General features: G+C 43.3%; 2 protein-coding genes and 1 non-coding gene across 3 annotated transcripts in view; 2 read left to right on the forward strand and 1 right to left on the reverse strand.

Annotated features, from left to right (window-relative positions):
• Positions 1 to 10,148, reverse strand: part of polg (polymerase (DNA directed), gamma) — an 11,720-nt gene extending 1,572 nt beyond the window's left edge. Inside the window, 18 exon segments of the mRNA XM_026172271.1 lie at positions 16 to 117; positions 213 to 330; positions 416 to 469; positions 544 to 704; positions 793 to 906; positions 1,010 to 1,093; positions 1,335 to 1,452; positions 1,583 to 1,686; positions 1,688 to 1,805; positions 1,900 to 2,023; positions 7,284 to 7,426; positions 7,512 to 7,694; positions 7,805 to 7,884; positions 7,998 to 8,144; positions 8,248 to 8,415; positions 8,541 to 8,736; positions 8,921 to 9,518; positions 10,082 to 10,148. Of these exon segments, the coding sequence (XP_026028056.1) occupies positions 16 to 117; positions 213 to 330; positions 416 to 469; positions 544 to 704; positions 793 to 906; positions 1,010 to 1,093; positions 1,335 to 1,452; positions 1,583 to 1,686; positions 1,688 to 1,805; positions 1,900 to 2,023; positions 7,284 to 7,426; positions 7,512 to 7,694; positions 7,805 to 7,884; positions 7,998 to 8,144; positions 8,248 to 8,415; positions 8,541 to 8,736; positions 8,921 to 9,492 (2,586 nt within the window). The 5' untranslated portion in view covers positions 9,493 to 9,518; positions 10,082 to 10,148.
• A 190-nt stretch (positions 10,149 to 10,338) lies between these two features.
• On the forward strand, positions 10,339 to 10,410 carry trnar-ucg (transfer RNA arginine (anticodon UCG)). The gene has a single exon. It is a non-coding gene; the product is annotated as a tRNA-Arg (tRNA).
• A 155-nt stretch (positions 10,411 to 10,565) lies between these two features.
• On the forward strand, positions 10,566 to 13,425 carry LOC113027002 (Golgi apparatus membrane protein TVP23 homolog A). Its single transcript, XM_026176373.1, has 6 exons — positions 10,566 to 10,850; positions 12,354 to 12,498; positions 12,588 to 12,677; positions 12,771 to 12,896; positions 12,980 to 13,108; positions 13,209 to 13,425. The coding sequence occupies exons 1-6, from the start codon at positions 10,771 to 10,773 to the stop codon at positions 13,233 to 13,235; spliced, it is 597 nt and encodes a 198-aa protein (XP_026032158.1). The 5' UTR covers positions 10,566 to 10,770; the 3' UTR covers positions 13,236 to 13,425.
• Positions 13,426 to 14,487: the final 1,062 nt, after the last annotated feature.

The raw sequence follows: 14,487 nt of genomic DNA on the forward strand, positions 1-14,487 counted from the left end.
AAAAGAAGGATGCACTGCGGCAATCCACAACTCTTGTGAATCTACATCTGCTCCTATCAGGTGATATCCAGGTGGTACCTGCACCATGGCCTTTAGCTCACTGCCTACCCGATCCCGCTGTTGACACAGAATAAAGCCCATACAGAATTGCTCTAGTGTCTGGTCAGTATTTTCAGACTTAACCAGATTAGCGTGTCGGCTCTGCTTCTTACCCGTGCATTACTGGCAGTCAACCACGTCGGCTCCACAGCTCTACGTGTTACTGTTCCAGCAGTAACAACCTGAGGTAATATGGCACCATACTGGCCCTCCTCATCAAAATCTTTGTGTCTTTGGGGAAATGTTACATTCATTACCCTCATTACTTTATCTCTAATCAATCAATCTTTTCTTTTTTTAAAAATATTAGACAAACCTGCTGACAGAACGGGGAAGCTCTACTTTTCTGAGCCACAGCACCATCTGAGAACTACGAGAAGACCTTTTAGCATTACTAAAGTTTATTTGTTATTGAATTACTTTGATTAACTCTGATGGGAGTACCTTATACGTTTATGGGCATTCCTCCAGAAAGACATCATTTTGTTGATTTCCAGAGCTCGTGTTGCATTGGTGCCACCTCTTCCTGCTCTCAGAGTTCCATCCTCCATCTTGGACAGGAAGTCCTTGGAGAACGGACTGCCGACATTGTTGTGATTGCCATCCTTTAAACACAAATAATTGGTCACAAGGTAAAAATAGCTTGGTGGAACAACACTGTGCCTATGATATATATTAATAATATAAATTCACCTTATGAGGTAATTTGAAAAACCAGCAACCTGGTATATCGACATCATTGTAGGGGCCGTTTCCATGGTGATAATGGCAATGACTCCCCTCTTTCATATAATGTGGATCTGTAGACTATTGTTGGTAAAGAATACAAAGTATGTTATAAACAAATCATAGTGAAACACTAAACCTGACACGATAGGTGTAATTTAAACTTACAAGCCTGTGCACTCACCCTGTTTTTGTTCTTCTCTGCACTTTTTCTCATTCTGAGGGCGTTTTCCTCCATCTGGCTTTCCAGGGAACTTAATTCCTCCACCTATACATGACAATAAGAAAAAACATTATTAAGGTAGATGTGTTATCCGTTCAGAGCACGTAGCCCCGATGAATCAACTCCAACCGCAATCACATGTATTACTGTTGATACTGAAGAAAAGGTCTAAATTTGATGAAAGATTTTTGCAAATTCCAACAGTCTGTAGTGCATGTGGTATCTGTTTGAAGCATGTTGCAATATTCTATGCAAAATTCTCCAAACATGATGGTATATTATGTACCTTTGTCCACACCGTGCTGTCTGTTAACATGAGGTCATCTGAAGGGATTGAGTCCAGATAGTCCGGTCGCTCCTTGCTATGCTGCTCACAGTACTCTTTGTACACACTTTCAATAGCTCTGTGAAAAACAACAAAACTTTAATACACTGTTAAAAATCTCCAGCCATCAATGATCGTCCTGCTAAGATCAGGTCATGATGTGAAAGCACCCTGCCATGTTTTTACTTTGAGAGCAGTATGTGATTCACCTGTGGGGACACACGGGCCCGGCGTTTTCCTCCTGGGAATCAAGGTTATCCCTGCGTCCAGGTACCAGATACCCCCACCCGTGTTTCTCTGTGTAATGCAAAGGGGAAACCATCCCAAGTCAAACCCATCAGTTTAGGTGTCAGTCGCATTTGCAGGCTGATCAGACTGGCTCCAGGTGACCAGCTGTCGTCAGACATCTTCTCACACAGCTTACGATACCACCTAAAGAAGAAAATGAGGAAAAAGAACTGACTTACACCATCAGTGGGAAACAGAACTGGAAATGGCTCCGTGGTGTGTGTGAGAGCGATCTTACCCTGGATGTGCAGGTAGATGCTGCCTTCTCTTTGGAAGTCGATTCACTGTTTCTTTTAGGTTCTCAACAGCTAGCCGGCTGGGGCGAGGGCCTTCCATCTCTTCTTCAGATGGTGGACCTGGGTCTAATATAACACAACTGAATTATCTGTTACTTTATTAATAGTCTGTGTGCACTGTAGATATTAGGGGTGCAACGATACTCGTATCGATATTGAACCGTTCGATACAGTGCTTTCGGTTCGGTATGCATATATATGAACAATACAAAATTTGTAATTTATTTTATCAACTTTCCTTCTGACGATGCTGTCTGTGTTGAGCGCTCAGTGAATCTGTGTTCGACTACTCCGCCTAGGCTGCACTGTCGAGTGCAGATCCACTGAGCGTTCAACACAGACAGCATCGTCAGAAGGAAGAGCGCAGGGCAAGCGTTTGGAATTATTTTGGTTTTCATGTGAAGTATGACCCTGAAGGTAAGCGCGTCATGGACTAAAGTAAAACAGTATGTTGGATGTGCCACGCAATGCTCAATTACATGGGTGGGAACTAGTGTGTTAGCGCAGTTAGCTCGTTAACGTGTTGGCCGTCTAGCCCCATGCAGGGGTAGCTCGTTAACGGAGATTTGCCGTGTTGTGGCGTTAACGTCATTCCAACGAGATTAACGCTGACAGCACTAGTGGGAACACAACGAATATGACTGCACATTTACGCCGACATCCTAGTGCAAAGACAAGTGGAAGCACAAAAAACAACAAGCATGCATGCTACAAACTTTACCCGAGTCATTTAGACCGCCGTTAGCACATGATTCTCCTTATGGGGACCTGATATGTTTAATATTGTGGCGAGCTCAGACAAGGAGGAGATGGAGGTATCGTTTGGTCTTGCTTCCCGTGAGCTAGCCAGGGAGCACAGCCGTTTATTGACATCTGCAGAAGAACACTGCCGCTAGCTAACTGCTCAGCGCAGCAACCGCACAGCAACAACAACAACAACACACAGGGCGCCCTCTGACCCCGGAAGGACACACCGTCGCAGCGAAAAGGCGTCACCCGTCACTATGGCAACATAAACAAAACATAACTGTACAAACAGAACCCCGAACAGCCCTGACCCGCTACACAGCCCCCACCTAAGGGGTCAGTCGTCCCCGACGACCCCATTGCCCCACACAAAGTCCTGCAAATGTCCAGGTGCCTTCTTTTGGCGCACCGGCCGGTCACGACCGGCGGGGGAAAAGTCACTCGGGTCAGAACATGGGGTGCCACCATCATCCCACTTCTGACACCAATGTGGCGAGCTCAGACAACGAGGAGACGGATGTGTCGTTTGGTCTTGCTTCCCGTGAGCTAGCCAGGGAGCACAGCCGTTTATTGACATCTGCAGAAGAACACTGCCGCTAGCTAACTGCTCAGCGCGGCAACCGCACAACAACAACAACAACACAACACACAGGGCGCCCTCTGACCCCAGAAGGACACACCGTCGCAGCGAGAGCGCGTCACCCGTCACTATGGCAACATAAACAAAACATAACTGTACAAACAGAACCCTGAACAGCCCTGACCCGCTACAATATGCTGCTGAGAATATAGCCCAGAAGAAGCGTATAGTATAGCTTTTATTTTGGAAAGAGCCATTTCTCTGTAATAAACTCTCTTTTCCAAAGATGAGTGATTCCTCAATCAGATACAGGTGTTACCACGCCAGATCCGCTGCCCCGAACCGTAATAAGGAAACCTCTGGCAGTTACTTGAAGGTTCCGTAACTGACTCGTAGCCGGCAACAGCTTACTATACAGGTCAACTCCGCTAGCAAAAAGATCGAAGGAGGCGTAGGAAACTGCTTCACCGAACTTTATTTCTTCTCTAAGGCACGAACACCGCGTACAGTGGGCTGAAACAGTTTACTCACAGCGAGCATCGCCGACACAACTCTGGCTGTCGAGGGAGTTATTATATTCCTTTTATTTATTTTCTTTTCGTCTCTTCTGTAGCTAACCGTTACTTTTCCCCTGCTCCGCTCTCTCTCTTTACACACACACCAGGCAGTCCCGCTACACACATCCCGAATACATTTCCCATCAGGCTTCATCCTTAAAGGGCCATGCCTGTAACACAGGGCTTGCAAAATCGCTAGCCCGACGTCCCGGGGCTAGCGATTTTTCCAGTCGTACTACCAAAATCTATCTCTGCCCTGCCCGTCGGGCTATTGTAGGAAGGAAAAATATATGTCAATGCTTTTTCATTCTTTCGGAAATGTAGCTGGGTAATTATGTCATTGGCATCGGTGAGCCACTGTCAATATGTGACATATTGAAATCGCGTTTGAATTTGCGCTTGTTTTTTGCTTTCACTTTACAAATGTCCAGGTGCCTTCTTTTGGCGCACCGGCCGGTCACGACCGGCGGGGGAAAAGTCACTCGGGTCAGAACATGGGGTGCCACCATCATCCCACTTCTGACACCAATGTGGCGAGCTCAGACAACGAGGAGACGGATGTGTCGTTTGGTCTTGCTTCCCGTGAGCTAGCCAGGGAGCACAGCCGTTTATTGACATCTGCAGAAGAACACTGCCGCTAGCTAACTGCTCAGCGCGCAACCGCACAGCAACAACAACAACAAACACAGGGTGCCCTCTGACCCCGGAAGGACACACCGTCGCAGCGAAAAGGCGTCACCCGTCACTATGGCAACATAAACAAAACATAACTGTACAAACAGAACCCCGAACAGCCCTGACCCGCTACACAGCCCCCACCTAAGGGGTCAGTCGTCCCCGACGACCCCATTGCCCCACACAAAGTCCTGCAAATGTCCAGGTGCCTTCTTTTGGCGCACCGGCCGGTCACGACCGGCGGGGGAAAAGTCACTCGGGTCAGAACATGGGGTGCCACCATCATCCCACTTCTGACACCAATGTGGCGAGCTCAGACAACGAGGAGACGGATGTGTCGTTTGGTCTTGCTTCCCGTGAGCTAGCCAGGGAGCACAGCCGTTTATTGACATCTGCAGAAGAACACTGCCGCTAGCTAAGTGCTCAGCGCGGCAACCGCACAACAACAACAACAACACACAGGGCGCCCTTTGACCCCGGAAGGACACACCGTCGCAGCGAGAGCGCGTCACCCGTCACTATGGCAACATAAACAAAACATAACTGTACAAACAGAACCCCGAACAGCCCTGACCCGCTACAATATGCTGCTGAGAATATAGCCCAGAAGAAGCGTATAGTATAGCTTTTATTTTGGAAAGAGCCATTTCTCTGTAATAAACTCTCTTTTCCAAAGATGAGTGATTCCTCAATCAGATACAGGGCTTGCAAAATCGCTAGCCCGATGTCCCGGGGCTAGCGATTTTTTTCAGTCGGGCTACCAAAATCTATCTCTGCCCTGCCCGTCGGGCTATTGTAGGAAGGGAGAAATATATGTCAATGCTTTTGCATTCTTTCGGAAATGTAGCTGGGTAATTATGTCATTGGCATCGGTGAGCCACTGTCAATATGTGACATATTGAAATCGCGTTTGAATTTGCGCTTGTTTTTTGCTTTCACTTTGCAATCGCGCGAACTGTGTATAGAGAGCGACAGCACTGATTGGTGAGTGATGATAATTTGCGCACCAATTCCTCTGACATCGTCTTATCAATCGTTAGCTTACTATGCAAACATGACAAGTGAAATCTCCCGCAGCAAGCTTAAACATGTGAGAGGTTGATCGTGCAGAGAATCGCTGACCGTTATGTGTGTGTGTGTGTGTGTGTGTGTGTGTGTGTGTGTGTGTGTGTGTGTGTGTGTAAAAGCAGCAGGATATATATTTTAGTTCTGCTGAGCCAAATAAGAGAGGTCAGGGTGAAGAAGTGACAGCCAAAGAAAAGCTTACCACAAAACGGAAAAGTTATGACAAATCAGACTATAAGGCAAAAAGAAAGTGCAGCTTTATGGTTTCATGGACAAAAGAATTTCTGTGGCTGCAATATGACGAGCTATATAACCGGGGCTGCACATAAGTGGTCCGCAGGTGCGCATTCGCTGTCAAAAAACCCCCAAAAACGCGCACAAGATATGAAGTTGCAACGCGTGTTTGCATACATAAGATTTTCTGGAGGAGGACAGACATTTGTTTAAAACTCTTAAAGATGTCGAAGAAGCTCCTTTAAGCAATTACTTTGGTGTTCTCTACCTCCAAAGAAATGTCAGAAGGAGTCCGAACCACAAAAGAAGCGCGTATTCTCGGAAAAGTGGTTGCAGGAGGTGAGCTGGCTTCAAACAAATGATGAACGCACAGAGATGTGGTGCAGAATGTGCCGTGAAAATCCCACTCTAGCGGACAAAAACAGTGCTTTTTATATGGACGCAAACGCGTCTTGCAACTTCTTATCTGGTGCGCGCGTCTTTTATTTTGACAGCGAATGCGCACATGCGGACCACTTATGTGCACCCGTGTAAATAACATAATGTTCTGCCGGGTGTGTTGTTGGTTTTCTCTCGATTTCTGAGTCGACAAGCGCCTTTGTTACTGGGACCAGTCATTTTAAGAAAGGCCCCCATTAGAAGCCATGAGAAATGCAAGAAATGCATTATTGCTCAGTCTGCAATATCTTTCCCAGAACAAACACCAATTGCAAATAACATACTAAAAACAAACCTGAAAAATCTGTTTATAACAGCGTACTATGTTGCAAAGAGTGAACTACCACTGGCAAAATTTAGCAGTCTTTGCAAACTTCAAAAAGCAAATGGCCTAGATCTTGGTTCCACTTGTTTCTTACCCGTGACTTCAGCGGAAATTTCAAATTCAGGATCTGACACAGACTGATTCATGTCCTACACAGTTCTTACAAGTTCATAGAAATTTCTGTTCAATTAGAACCAAGTATTTGAGTTGATGATTGTAATTTTTATACATGTTGTAATTTGTTTTTCAACAATTTTTTGATTGATGTTTTGTTTCCTTTACAATATTATACATTAAAGTATAATATTGTAAAGGAAACAAAACATCAATCAAAAAGATTGCTCTCTTTTTTATTCGGGCTACTTACATTTATTTTGGGCTACCAAAAACTGAAGAGTCCCTGCCCGAAGGGCTACCAGGGATTTTGAAATTTTGAGAGCCCTGAGATATATTTATTTTTTTAATTACTTTTGTTTCAGCAACATTAAATTTAAAAACTGTACTTTTGAGTTAAAATATATATTTATAATTTTAATAAATGACAAATTAAAAAGGCATGAACATTTTTTTGTATCGAAAAAATATCGAACCGTGACACCAAAGTATCGAACCGAACCGAACCGTGAATTTTGTGTATCGTTGCACCCCTAGTAGATATATCATACCAATTACACAAATATTCTGAATTAGTGTCTGAGCTCAGACCTTCCTCCCAGTCTGGAAGAGGAGTGGCGATTTGTTTGTCATCTGCTTTTTTGGAGCCTTTCTTCTTGCTGGCTGCAACTTTCTTCTGCTTGAACTCCTGCACGTCCCAATCAAGATCCCAAAGCCAGGGGTCTTCTTTGTATCTTAGTATAAACACACAAACCTTATGCAGTGTAAATGCTTTTAAAAGAACCTTCAAAGCTTGACATAAATCAGTGCTGGTCTCACCTGTCATTCTCCAGAAGCTGACATGCATCATCCGCTAGAATCATTAGAGACTTCTTCATCTCTCTCTGAAGCTCTTCATAAACATCTTGAGAATCTTCCAGGTATCGCCCCCAGTTTTGATTGACAGGAAGGTAGCTCACACCCATCTCCAGCATCCCTGCAAGCGTCACTGGATGAGGGCACCTTATAAAAACACAGCAGAGACAACACAATTATACAATGCTGTGTTGTGTACATTTGTACACAGAAGATAAAGATGACTATAAAATAGCTTTGGGTTGGGATTTGCTGACCTCTCCATGAAGAGGGGCAGCTGCTCTGTGAAGACCTCATGTGTGGCCTTAACGTCAAGGGCGCAGTATTGCATTAACTCCTGTAGGTGTCAGCAAAATCACATTTATTTTGCCTAAGTGTCCATTCAGGCCAAATGCAAGATCTAACAAATGGTTCACATTAATCAGACACACATTTTGCCACATATCTGACCTGGAAATTGTTTCTGACATCTGTCATGCTCCCCTTCACAAAGGTCTCTCTGGCTTCTTTCTGCAGTGGCGGCCCTCCCACATACAGAGCATGGACATCAGCCAGGTTGTTAATGCTGCTAATATTCACCCAGTCCCAGGAGCCGATCTGTGCACACAACATCATGTCACACTTATGCCAAGAGCCTTCCAAATACCAAATGATAGCCTCAAAATATTACGTAGGTGAACTGTAGTAGAAAAGGACAAACCATTGGGCCCTCGTGTTTCTTCCCAGCTTTCTTAATGTGTTCCTTGACCTCCTGAAGACCCCTCTTTTTACCCAACTTACTGGCCATCCACAGTGTGCGCTGGAAGCCGGTTAGCCCTGAAATGGCCATGTGAAGGCTCATGGTGTCCATGAAGCGCACCTTTGAACCCTTATGGAAGCGAATACAAACATACAAAAGCTACTGGGCATTATAGTGATTCATACAAAAAGAAGTGACCAAAGGATTTTATAAAGTGAGGAGTAAAAACGACATGTGAGGAATAGGATGTAAACCTTTAATAGGTACTGCTCCTTAATGTGAGCCCGGTCAAAGCTGACATTGTGGCCCACAATCAGTCTCTCCTTCCATTTACCCCCTGGAGGGCGAGCAGAGTTGAAAGGTGTCTCTAGCGGAATGAGATCAGCAAGGGTCAGGTGGTTTGACCAGGAGTATCGCTCTTCAATCAGACGCTTACTGCACCATGAGTACCTAGAAAAATAGGACACAGAGATCACTGAGGCACGTACCAGTTATCTTTAAAACTTTTTATTGTTAGCAATTGTTGAATGGAAGACACAATGTTTTAAGTATGAAACAACTACAACAACATAAGAATAAAGCAAATGAATGGATTGTTCTATACAACCCTGTCCCATTTTTGCTCATTTCTTACCAGTTGGTTGGAGAAACAGCAACAGCCAGAGTGGGACACTGTCCCTCTGTTGTGCACACCTCCACATCAAACACGAGAGCTGACTCATCTGGAAAATCTACTTTCTGACTCTCCCCAGTGGGCCCATAGCGTGTCCAGCCGACCTCCCAGCTCCATTCCTGAGGCATGGGTGGTAGATCTGCCAGTTTCAGCTTGGTGGCAGCCTCAAGGTAGGGAAGGCTCTGTGTCTGGGCCAAGTGACAGAAGTGCTCGTCAATGTCATTGCCATACATTTTGGGGAGTTTCAGGTCGACATCGGGCAACAGTGAGGTGTCCTTTCCCCACAGCTGGTGTTTCTGTAAGTGCCTTATGCTGCGCTGTACAGCCTCCTCTCTGTATTCTGGCTCCAGCCCTCGAAAGATCTGTTCGTGAAGACCTTTTGACAGCATCTGGATGTTAAGGGGGTTCAGGCGGGTTTGTGTGGAGTCCTCGCCCTGAAGTATGTGAGGCTTGGTGGAGCAGAAGCCACGTAGACTCATCCATTGTAAAGAGATACGAGTCCTCTTCAGAGGACAGCGTAACACATGCAGCATCACCTCATGTGGACTTCTCACTCGAGCTGGAAGACATTGATTCAAAACTTAATTGACATGACACTGATCAATCGTGATAAGACAGCGTGACGGAGGCAAACTGAGACGTAATGCAGCTTTATCTAGGCACCACAGAGCCTCTATACACGATTAAATGTGTACTTTCCTACTGCTGAGTGTCTTACAGCCTTCTCTGTGGTTTTGTGAGCCTCTATTATCACTTGCTTGCACTTTGATATTTCACTCAGGTGTTACTAAAATGTGTATAAATTAACTAAACTTTTGCAATAATGCTGCTAGACACAGATGAAACGTGAACTACGTAGCTAATTCTATCATTTTACCCACCGAATGATAAACGTAGAATGCTGGTTGCCTCACCTTTTCATATTATTGTAGCTGTTGCACTACCGACCCTTCAACGCATGTTTACTTGGCGAACACATGACGCTACGCTAACGTAATTTAGCAAAAGGCAGTTTTTAATCTAACTATGTTTTATTACAAAAGCAACCCAGCTGATCTGTTTTATCGTGTTATGTATCCGAAAACACATTTTTGAAATCATTACAGAATGAATTATAGCTACCTTAGCATTCCTTCTCGTGGGGTTGTATGCCTAAAGCCAAACAAATCGTTAGCGCCACCGTGCGGGCTGGATGACTTATTTTTCTAGCAGTGGTATGTCAGAAAGAACTGATTGAATGAACACAGCGGACAGCGATTCGATTACGTAGCATGGATAGCGCTAGAATATTCATTTTAAAAAGTGCTATACACGAATACCACAGGGACTATGAAGAAAATGTTAAAAATGCAAAATACTGATAATGAGATCGCAATATGGGCCGCGTGGCCTAATGGATAAGGCGTCTGACTTCGGATCAGAAGATTCAGGTTCGAGTCCTGCCGCGGTCGTATATTTTTGTTTGTTTTGTTCATTCGGAATTGCTATTTTAATTGAAGTGTAGCGTAGTTGTCAAAATGTATCGGAAAAACACAAAATATGTAAGGTATGTGAAGAATCAAAGATATTTTAAGCCCAGTTTCCTGATGTGGATTTAAAAAAGTAGCCAGTGTCGCTGTCGGTCTTATTTCACTGCAACACCTGGCTCGTTTCAGTGTTCAAATACAGCCATGCAAAACTGGTATTTGCTTGGTAGATTTTGATTTGTACATATCTCAGATCACGGTGCCAGTGGAGATCTTTTTTGATTATTGTCCTTGTCGAGATTGTATTACAAACCCTCGGGTGATTTAAACAGTTTTTAGCAGACGATGGCGGATGCAACTGAGGATGTCGAGCTGGACTTTGCAGCTGACGAGCAGGAGAGGGCGCGGAGAAGCGCAGTCATAAGGTGCACTGCAGGAAATATCAACACAACAGCTGTTTTATCTTCCATAGTGTCTTTTCAGCTTTGCATTATTAGGTTTTTTGTTTTTTTGAAAACTTGTTGAGCAAAAAAAAAAAAAAAAAAGCTGGTGCAAATCCCTGGACAGATGGAAAGATCACTGGTACATCTCAGGGCCAACATAGAGACAGGAAACAGTTGACACTCTTACATGATCTAATACTTATTTGTCTTTCCTGAACAGGTTTACTCTTAAAGTTAACTCCATTCTGGGAGAGTGAATGTTGAGTAGCTTCTCCTCAGCTCTGTTGAGAATCATTAAAGCGATGGTTAGGACTTCCAGCCAATCAATCAATCAATCAATCAATCAATTGAAATAGACTATTATGGATTTTAAAATAATATGGTTTTCATCAGTACCCATTTTCAGTTGTATCAACTCTAAAATCAGGAGATTAACTAGGCTAACTAATTATTTTCTTCTTCTATTGTCTCTTTTTTTTTGCCATAATTTTCAGGTAACCTATTTGAAAACAGCGTAGTAAAACTGGAAATTCTTTTTTGGTGTGCCACCCCAATATTTTTATTATGGCCACCCCATGAAGCAATTCTGGAGGTGCCCCTGGTCTTCTCATTTGGCAAACTCTAATTTCAGGATTTCAGAGGGTAGAAACATAGTCAACACCTGTTTTTAATCCCGTCCAGCATGTAACGAAAACAGATATTTTCTGTATGCAGTTGTACTTTGGGGGCTGTGTAGCTGATAGAGCTTTAGTTTAAATATAAATCACTAGCTGTTAGAGTACCAGGCATAAAAGTATCAGTTCAGACTATAACAGAACTCATGCCTGGACTCTTAAACACTCAGCTCATTGAGCACATTACAAGTGGACATGAATATGGCAGAAAAATGTGGATAAGCATGCGGAGTGCGCTTTTTACGATGCCATAAAACTAACGTGGAACAGTCTAAAATTTTAGATCAGCAGTAAGTGGTAGAAGAAGGCCCAAATGACCAGAGGAACACCTTCCCACCCGATAAAGGTGATCATGTAACTGGATTCATGAGCTGTCTAAGTACCTAAAATGATGCTTCCAAAGCATACATCCATTTCATCCTGAGGGATCATCAGTGGATACCTCAGTTATGGATCTGAATCTCTTTGCTTGATTTAAGGAAAACAGCTCTGAAGTCATAGAAATCACTAGTAGTGGAAGTTTTTTGTGAAGGTTGAGAAGGCTAAATCTACACAAACAAGTGGTGTCAGAAAAACTACTGGAAACATTAACTGGAGATCACAAAGGTCAAAGCAAATAAATACTAAATTGAAACTGGAGGTGGGATAATGTTTACAGACCTTCTATTCACAGAATAAAACCTATCCTGCAGGTTAACTCATTTTGCTGCATGCACTATCATTTTATGTTTCCATACATGCTCACCTGTATCTGTTTGAAAGCTATCTGCTGACACATCAGGCTTCTCGTTTCCAATCCCTACAATTTTAGACACCCCATGGCCTCCTTTTTCCATTTGTTCTTCCGAGTGGTTGCCATCGTTGTCTATCTGCTGTGTGAGTGGATCAGCAAGAGCTTTGCGTCCTGTTTTGTCCTGATCATAGCTCTGCTCTCGTTTGACTTTTGGTCTGTGAAGGTAAGACATCAAACAGTTTGTGTGATCTAGTTACTTTTCTGTGGCTTTCTTTAACTTTGCAGGATTTAATTGCTCACGCTTGTTTTCAGAATGTGACCGGCCGTCTGCTGGTGGGGCTGCGCTGGTGGAATCAGATTGACGAGGATGGAAAGAGCCTCTGGGTATTTGAGGCCAAAAAAGTAAGAGGGTGTTTTGTGCATTTTGAGCAATAAAAATTAGCGATTTTGATGTGTTAACCCTATAGTGTTTGCTTTCTTATCTGTGTGTATAAGTCCCGGAATAGTAACACTGGAACTGAAGCAGAGGAAAGGATATTCTGGCTGGGCCTTATCATCTGTCCTCTCATCTGGACTTTCTTCTTCTTCACCTCCCTCTTCTCTCTGAAGATTAAATGGCTGGTGAGACTCCCTTTGCTTGCTTTTCTGCATATGTGCTAGATTGCATATTGTCTCTCTCAGACTCATCTGTCTGCCTTCCTCAGTCTGTGGTGGTAGCTAGCATTTCCCTCCAAGCTGCTAACCTTTATGGCTACCTACGCTGCAAGGCAGGCGGGCAGGATGGCCATCCTCCAGACAACCGCTCTTTCACGGGACAGCAGCTCCCCCAGCGTGTGAGTGACTGGCTGCATCATGTAGCATCTGCTGTTGTTCTGTTAACATGCCATTTCACATTAATTTTATGAAGTGCATCTATTTTTTTCTGTCTTTCAGCCAGATATCATCTTTGGAATATTATAATGCCCCCCCCAACAACACACACACACACACTTGTAAGCTGCCTCTTCCCCAAGATTTCCACTTTCCACAGACCGCATGTTCCCAAATGGCTTTGTGTGCTATGTTGAGCTCCGTTTAATGCTGTGAACTGTTTATTGCACATCCTGTCTGTGGATTGGTGTTGCTATGCTTAATAAAAGATAAATCCATATTACAGTTATTGCTCATGATTTAACACCACACCTCAAAGACTGTCACAAGGTAGGCCAAGGCGCATCAGGGTGAACCAAATCAAACTTTTTTATTAATGTTTTTCACACATAACCTATTGGATTTTTGCATTACTAATAAATATTTAATGCATATATACATAATTTACACTGGCCATTATCAGCCAGTTTTAATAGACTGTTTTTTTTTTTAGGCTCAGTGTGCTTGGTCTTTGCATAGGTCAACAAAGTATTTTGAAAAATAAATGACCGTAAAAATTGGAAGGAAACTGAAATGCAGAGGGAGTTAGAGTGAAATCAATTATTGAGAGAGGTTGAGTTAACATTATTTGCTGTAAACACAACTAAAGCACATTCAATTTGTGTATTATTTATGGTGTAGTTTAGTTTTAAAGAAGTAAACAAAAAAAGATTTTTAACCGTGTTAGGGAACTGTTCGTTCTGCTTTTGGCCATGGCCCCTGATGCTCATTTCCCACACTTCCCACACAAACCATCAAAGATCCTTTATTGGACCAAGAAAGCTAACCCCTTATTCCAGCCCTCCAAAGACACTCTGCAAAAGGCGCGATTTTTGGTCTGCATCTACGAAAAGCTTCATTTCTGAAGTGGAAAACTTCAAAGCAAACAATGTGGCTGCATGCGGTCACCATAGTTGCTTTATGACTTTGCAAGCTGCAAAGTGTGACTTGTTTAAAATGATTTTTAACCATATATATAACGTTAATGTTAGGGCCATAACTCTGAAAATGAAAATGTGTTCATATATACGTATATACATTGATTTGCGGAGAGCACGGTACTCTAATATAACAGCATATTTAAGAGATATAATACTGACGTGATCTTGGTTTAAGAATAAAGAAATATTTTTAAAAGGATTGCAAGACATGCTCTTTTTATTTTATTTTTTCTTGTTTCCAAGTCTTCCCATTGCAGAGGAATAGGGACAGAAATTGGCCAACACCAAATTTTTGGAAACAGCGTGAATAAGAAGTCCTTTGCTCCTTAAGCTGGTGTGATATTGTGGAAAGCTCTTAGGAA

Source organism: Astatotilapia calliptera, chromosome 7 (assembly GCF_900246225.1).
Source record: "Astatotilapia calliptera chromosome 7, fAstCal1.2, whole genome shotgun sequence".
NCBI lineage: Eukaryota > Metazoa > Chordata > Actinopteri > Cichliformes > Cichlidae > Astatotilapia > Astatotilapia calliptera.